The following is a 7,720-nucleotide window of genomic DNA, read 5'->3' as shown; positions in this document are numbered from 1 at the left end:
TTGAATACGTTAGTCTGGTCTGTCTGACTCATTGATTCTTTCAGACTGAGGTTTGTGTCAGTTAGAATCTATGACCCTGACAATGATGTATGCTGAAGTATCAGCGGTCTGACTTTGCTGTGTATTGATAAATCTGTGCTGCTGTCCGTGGTCCTGAAGTAGCAGATTGATTAGTAATTAAGCCTTTTTCTCTCAGTCCTCCCCTCGTGAGTTTAGTTTTGAATCCACAGTATTCTACAAACTATAGACTATAAATAAACAGTTCTATGTCATATTGTCAAACCCAGAGGTCAGGCCTCCTCCAAAGGGTCACAAGGTAATGGTGAGGGGCTGCTGTTAATGAAATACGACAAAAAACAAAAAAAAAATTTGTCTCAAATCTTTTTTCTCAAAGTCAAATATTTTTTATTTTATTTTTTAAAATATTGGATAGTTCAACATTGTCAGAGCAGAAATCACTAGTTGGTGGAACTGCTGACGACTCAAGAAACTGAAAACCTGAAGGAACCCAAAGAAGACATTGCTTTCTTGTAATCCAAAAAGGTTGGAAACCGCTGGTGTCATCCACAAAAATGGCTTGTATTTCCATTAATTCCTACTTTGATAAATTCATATTTAATCTGAAATCATCTCCAATAAATGTAGAGTTGGAGATACACAATGTCCAACTGGTATTTGATAAACTTGTGAAAGTGAAAGTACTTAGTTACTTTCGGCTCTGGTCAGGAGGGATCTCCAATACAGAACATTTATTTTGCTACTAAATGCACCTTTAAACATACCAACATTACCTCAATACGTTCCTTATTTCTCTACATTGAACAGCCACAGAGACTAATTATAATCAAACAACAATTATACAACTTTATTTGGAAATAAAACTGCTCCAAACAATGAAATACAGAGAAAATCCAAGCAAACATATAAAATGGTAAAAAAATACAAGGACAAGAAAATAAGAAATAATAACATTTCTTCTGGTTTTTGTCCCCATGTGATGCACTGAGGCGGCCAGCTGCTCCTAAATGTTTAGACCAGGTCAAATGTTGAGGACGAAATAAAACAGAACCCTATAACATACCTCAGAACGAAGAAAGAATAGAAAAGAACTAGTAAGTACTGAAAAATGAACTTGCAATATTAATAATAATAATATGTTTCCAAATTGGTAAATGTGAATACTGTTCATGAGGAAGAGTACCTGGATATTTTGAACAGGAGTCTGGCATGTGAGCAATGCAGAGAAGACTGATCCTTAGTGATGAGGAGGTGACTGTAACAGGACAAGAAGGAAATGAGGAGAAAGGGCTCCAGGGAAGGAGAAAGGCCTTTGAGGAGGAGGAGGAGGAGGAAAGCCTCCCTGGAGGGAGGTGACAGAGATGTGCATAATGAGGACAGACTTTCAAATGGAGAAAGAACTCATCATGAAGGAGAAGGAGTCAGTTCAAAAGGAGCTGGGCGTCATCATAGATCATGAAGAGGATGGAGGCTTTGGGCAGGACCGGGCCTCATGAGGAAGACTCAGTGAAAGAAGAGGAGGTGATGTGTTCAGTCCACACGGAGGAAATGAGGAGAAAACTGCAAGAAAGACTCAAAACTTGAGCCGCCATCAAAAAACTCTAATGTCTGGATTCAGCAGGTCGGTCCAGAGCTGCAGCAGGTCTGAGCAGAGCCTGGACCTCAGACTGCAGCAGGTCCAAGCAGAGCCTGGACCTCAGAGTGCAGCAGGTCCGAGCAGATTCTGGACCTCAGACTGCAGCAGGTCTGAGCAGAGCCTGGACCTCAAACTGCAGCAGTTCTGAGCAAAGCCTGGACCTCAGAGTGCAGCAGGTCGAGCAGATTCTGGACCTCAGACTGCAGCAGGTCTGAGCAGAGCCTGGACCTCAGACTGCAGCGGGTCCGAGCAGAGCCTGGACCTCAGACTGCAGCGGGTCCGAGCAGAGCCTGGACCTCAGACTGCAGCAGGTCTGAGCAGAGCCTGGACCTCAGACTGCAGCGGGTCCGAGCAGAGCCTGGACCTCAGACTGCAGCAGGTCTGAGCAGAGCCTGGACCTCAGACTGCAGCAGGTCCGAGCAGAGTCTGGACCTCAGACTGCAGCGGGTCTGAGCAGAGCCTGGACCTCAGACTTCAGCAGGTCTGAGCTGAGTCTGGACCTCAGACTGCAGCGGGTCCGAGCAGAGCCTGGACCTCAGACTGCAGCAGCAGAGCCTGGACCTCAGACTTCAGCAGGTCTGAGCAGAGTCTGGACCTCAGACTGCAGCAGGTCTGAGCAGAGTCTGGACCTCAGACTCATTAAAGGACACTGAGACACTCACAGAGACAATAAAAACATGGATCATTGTTTTTCCTCACTTTACTTGTCAAAACATGGCTCCTACATTACCCACAATGCAACTCAGCTGTCAACAGCATCAAGGTGTGTTTCATACAGTCTCTGCTGGTCTGATCGGCTTGTTTGTTTCTCAGTCAACGCCTCCGAGTTCTTCCATCTTCATGTAATTTTTGGTGTCAAATGTTGGAAATGTTATCTATCTATCGATCTGCTTTGTACAGATCCATAAATAAATCAAAAGAAACTAAATGAATAGTGAGTGATGAATGTTTTTGTACAAAAGTAAACAAAAAAGTTAATTTGTCTGAATTTAGAGTAATTTCATTTAAACAAATGAGTAAATACTGAACCACATTTAATGCAACCACTGCCACAATTAGCATAATTGTACAAAGTCACTACTACTAGTAAGAATAATAATGATAATGCTAATAATAATAATAATGTATCTTAATCTTGTTTAATAAAATGTATAAAAACTCTGGAGATAAAATTTAAAGGAAAACAACATGAATATACACAATGATAACTGCTGCTGGATTTATATAGAGTGGCCTTAACATCCATGACTCTTACTTTACAAAAAACTCTAGGTTATGTTATAAAAGGTCATAATACTCATTTCATTACTGTCTCAATCAACAAAATATCAAACTGTCACATTTAGTCACATTTATTTCCTCTTGTAGTCAGGAAGGAATTTCTTCCAGTTCACATTCTGCAAACAGAAAAGGGAAAACTGTTAACTCGTTGAGGTACCTGCTCTCACACCTACAGTTCTGGTCTTTCTGTCTCACTTACATTTTTGCCCCAGGTGGATTTGGTCTTCTTGGTCTTCATATCCTCCACAGACTCGTAAGTGTTTCCCTGGATGGCGGCGGCCTCCCCGGGGATCTGCTCGTAGGTGTTGTCGGGCAGCCCGGCAGGCGTTGGTCTCTGGGGAACCTCGGCGTACATGCCCCCTCCGTGCTGAGCTGATCCGGGCCCCTCGGAGGCCTGGTACAGCGGGTTGGACCTGGACGTTTCCACATCATCGCCCTGCCGCTCTGACCTGGAGCTGCTCGGCCTCGAGCCGTCTCTGGGGTCGTGGAGGGAGTAGGTGTGACAGGTGACCCTCTTCAGAGGAGCGGGCGAGTGAGACGCTGAGGACGTGAAGGAGGGACTGCTGAGATGGTTCGAGTACTCCTCCTCCTCCTCCTCCTCCATGCTGCTGTTGTTCAGTCGTGGTAGAGATCTGCTTCTGCTCTCCACCTGCGTCAGCTCAGAGTACGTGATCCCTGGACAAAGATCACCTGGATAGCTTGTGTCAGCGGTATTAAAGGAGTCAGACATCAGCGCTGGGTTTGTGTTTCCTCTCAGTCTCTCTGCTCTGCCTGGCTCAGCATCTCTTGGATGTGACGTGTCAGGCAAAGATCCGCTCAGGGACAAGCCCAGAGGAACACCTCTCTTTGGGACTGGAGGGACACCCTGAAAGACGAGACAGCGGAACAATGAGAACATAGATGACGTTTAGCCGCTGGTGGCGGTCGTATCACAGGATCTTCCTCTGTAGACTGAGATGTTTTTGGATTTGTAGATATTCAAATGTTTTGTTGTAGTTACAGTTAGACTGGCTGGGTTTCATATTGTTAATGCAAATGAAGCAGTCTAAAAATATTATCTCTCCCTTATGACGCACACTAACCACTCAACACTCAGGTAAGTATTATATTTATAGCTCACATGGACTCATGAACCTGTTCATTTACTCATTAATTCAGTTGTGTGTGGTCTGTGATTCGGATGTGACTCAGTTTCTCTTCAGGTCTTCACTGTTTCTGCTCAATCTGCATGACGTCATGAAGGGCGACTCCCATTTACCTTCATCAATACTAAACTCTAATTTACAGTGTTGGTTTTACTCCAAAAGAAACTGATGTTTTCCTCTGGTGATTGTTTTAACATGCTGCCACAGAGGTGTTTTATCTCTGTTAGGGATCAAACAACAACAAACCAGATATACACTGTGTAAAATATGTGTAAATGCCATCTGTGGTTTTTATGAGTTTACATTTATGGAGCTGAAATCTGCTAATATTCAACCAACTCCACTGTTGAAGAGTTTCTGCTCATAAATACTCACTGCAATGTCAAACATTAAGAAAACTATACAGCAAATGTGCTTTCTGTTAAATATCAACAGAGTAACAAACTTTACTGCTATTAGTTAAACGTCATTATCTGAATATTTGTTATAAGTTTGGTGTGAGGTCATCGCAGAGGTGTCCGTTGATGAGGTGCCTCTGAATGCAGCACGGTGGATCAGTTGTGTCTTACCTGTGAGAGGGACATTGTGTCCACAGACACTGCTCCCGTCAGCTTCCTGCTTTTGGATTTAGGTGGCAGTGCAGGTGGCTGCGCTGTCAAAGCCTCACTTTGCTGCCGAATCCTCAGATTATTGCCAGGGTTGCCGCGATGATCGGGTTTCTGGTCCCACAGAGTCCGCAGAGCTTGGACACTCACTCCAGGCTTCTCTTTGGTTTTGTAATTCACCACATCATACAGCTCACCTGTGTTTACCTGAAAATAACGACCTGTGTTATCGTCTCTTTTCAATTCCGTCTGCCTCCAACAAGAGAGACATGTAAATGATGGAGGCACCTGATGCATCTGATTTAATCTGTTATAAACGTGCTGTTATTAAAACTACATTTCATTAGATTACAATGAACAAACTTTAAGACAAATGCCTAAACTAAAAGCAGTGCAGCAGGAAATGATCCTGAACACATCGGGACATTTAGTGCCTCTTCCGTTATTTCATGGCAACAAATTAAAAAAGCGATTTTTCAGAATGAAGCCATCTCTGTTAGACATTGGTAAACTACACTTTAAGAAATCCTTTTGCAGCCTCATTTTGCCTTTTTATCGAGGCTCTACAGCTTAACCTCATGCATGTTAGCATGCTAGCATTTCCAGAATGGAATTAACACAAAGTAGCCTACAGGTTGAAGCTGATGAAAGATAAAAGGTTCAAAGTCAGGGGATCTCTAAGGTCATTAGCAAACATCGTCTGAGAACCATGAACATCGTTGTGTTTTTTGCGTTGGTGCAGAACTTGGGAATATTTTACTGGATACTCAGAAAAGGAATAAAAGTTTGGTGCATCTGCTTTATAAGCCAGAAGTGTTTTTTTAATCACAGTCAGTGAACAAAGGTGGAGTCAAGACCAGGGCTGTCAACAGACTTGCTGGGGCCCGGGGACAAGAGACCATCATAGGGCCCCCCCCCCAGCACCCCCCTTCCCTCCCTCCTTAAGTGCAGAGCGGGGTCAAACCATTCTCTGCTAAGATGGGGGGTAGGGGTGTTGTGCAAAAAAAGGTAAATATATATATTTGAAATATTTAATATGTTAAAGTTTTTAAGTATATGTTGAGTAGAAAGTAATATTTAATTCATCAGGCAATTATTTAATTAAAAAGAAATATGTGAATGTAAAGTGAAATAAATTAAGGGTCATTCAGGGGCCCCTATGGTCCTGAGGCCCGGGACAGCATACCCGGTTGCCCCCCGGTCAAGACAACTGCAAACAAGAGGTTACTCTGCATCCTGAGAGGAATTAAAAGCCTCTAACACGATGAAGATGAAGGTTCAGGACCTCAGAGCTTTTCCTCTGGTTTTACTGGATAGTTGAAAATGCTGTCATGCTGGTGGCGCTGCATGAAAAATGAGTGAATCAGGACTGATCCTCTCGGGACCATGAATGTCTGGAACCTATGAAAAGGAGGCACCTCCTCACCTCGTAACAACTGGAGGTCAGGCACTCTCCAAAGGGCTGGATAGGGCTGACTTTGTAATACTCGATCAGCTCCGTCAGACTGCCGTATGGCTGACAGTCTCCCGCTATGACGAACTGTCCTTCTTGATTCTGGGTGATGACAAAATGACGGCACCTGTCGTGGCCCCTTTAGAGGAAAAGGAGGGCCGGTGAGACGAATCAGAAGCAGAAAAGAAGCAACTAAACAGCGTTCAGCAGATTGAGTGGCCTTACTTGTAGGACAGGATGTATCCGATGGCTTTATCACTGAGGCGGATGAGAAAACAGCCCAGAGCTTTATCTCTCAGCAGATCTTCAGTGTCCCTGAGGCAGAGAGCGACACTGAACCCATCAAATAGACTTACAGGCAAATTACATTTAAAAATATTACAGTCGTGTTATGAAGCCTGCGTTCAAGTCGTATCTCTCTCTTTAATTCGCTCTCACACACGTCAGAGAAAACAAAAATCTACTGACGAGACATCCAGCGACTGGTGGTGGCTAATGTTGCTAATGCTAATGCTAACATTGACAAACTTCAGGTCGATATTGATTTGAAACTGACATCACTGAGACAGTTTCCTCACTTTATGACCCTCCACTTGTTTTACTGTGACATTACAGTTTAGTTTGTGACACACAAACATTTAACTGGTTTCACCACAACAGTAAACATATAATTCGATATACTCTCGCTCCATATTTCTGTTATTTATGGTCTATATGTTCCAGCTTATTGAGATGAGTCCAAGTCACCCCCTCAAAATTCTTTGAATTGTTTAGATTTTTATAAAAAATACTGAATCCTTTGTGTGTTAAATTTGTTGTAGTCAAGTCAGATCTATTGAGTCTAAAAGTACTGCAGTCAGTGTTTGAAATACACATCATGTGTTTGATTTACTTGTGGGACAAAATTTTTGTCTCCAGGTTTTAAAATCCCTGAATTATCATCAGGAACGTGACCTGAGTGGTGGAAAATGTAATCAGATAAAGTAGTAGAGAAGTAGCAAAAGTAAAATGTAAGTATAATTGCTAACTGCAAGTATCAAAAGTAAATGTACTCATGCAGCAAATGGCCTTATGTGTGTATTATTGGATGATTACCACAGCTTCATTAATGTGTAACATCCCTCTGAATTGTAGTGGAATTATTAAGTTGCATGAAATGTTAATACTTAATTCATGTAGAAGTACATGAGTACATGAGAAGTACAAGTGCATGACCTCATTGTCCTCAGTAGTACTGTATGTACGACTCTGCCACTAACAGGTAAACAAACATGGGAAAAACATCATGTTGACTGCGGCTATCTGCAGAAATCTATTCAAATAAAGGCAGTTTCTGGTGGAACCCAAAGGCAGAACAGGTTCCACTCTCTACCTCTCTCCTCACCACAGATTCATCGTAGAACTCGATTTTGTGTTGCTTACTTTCTTGCAGCAAAGCCCTGAAACCAGTCCGGGAAGTTTCCGTTGTTGAGGATGAGCGGCGCCTGTGTCTCAGTGAACCACCTCAGCACCAGCTCCTTCAGGCCTCCTTCCGATGCCTCCATGTGGGGGTCAACGCCGGACTTCTCCTCCATCCTGAATC

At 43.2% G+C, this 7,720-nt stretch overlaps 1 protein-coding gene across 1 annotated transcript; it reads right to left on the bottom strand.

The window, feature by feature from the left end:
• Positions 1 to 2,227: 2,227 nt before the first annotated feature.
• Positions 2,228 to 7,720, bottom strand: sh2d7 (SH2 domain containing 7). Its single transcript, XM_041942537.1, has 6 exons — positions 7,561 to 7,720; positions 6,364 to 6,453; positions 6,112 to 6,277; positions 4,650 to 4,892; positions 3,135 to 3,800; positions 2,228 to 3,051 (listed from the first exon to the last, which is right to left on the bottom strand). Exons 1-6 carry the CDS (start codon positions 7,710 to 7,712, stop codon positions 3,007 to 3,009), a joined length of 1,362 nt encoding a protein of 453 aa, XP_041798471.1. The 5' UTR covers positions 7,713 to 7,720; the 3' UTR covers positions 2,228 to 3,006.

The sequence above is a fragment of the Chelmon rostratus genome, chromosome 1, assembly GCF_017976325.1.
Source record: "Chelmon rostratus isolate fCheRos1 chromosome 1, fCheRos1.pri, whole genome shotgun sequence".
Classification (NCBI taxonomy): Eukaryota; Metazoa; Chordata; class Actinopteri; order Chaetodontiformes; family Chaetodontidae; genus Chelmon; species Chelmon rostratus.
Note: the sequence above shows the minus strand (reverse complement) of the source record. Positions and strands in the feature narration are given on the sequence as shown.

Coding starts and splice junctions, on each gene's coding strand:
- sh2d7 (XM_041942537.1), bottom strand. CDS start 7,712: ATGGAGGAGAAGTCCGGCGTTGACCCCCACATGGAGGCATCGGAAGGA. Junction 6,278..6,363: donor GGATACATCCTGTCCTACAA/GTAAGGCCACTC, acceptor TTTCCTCTAAAG/GGGCCACGACAGGTGCCGTC. Junction 3,801..4,649: donor ACACAATGTCCCTCTCACAG/GTAAGACACAAC, acceptor CTCGTCTTTCAG/GGTGTCCCTCCAGTCCCAAA.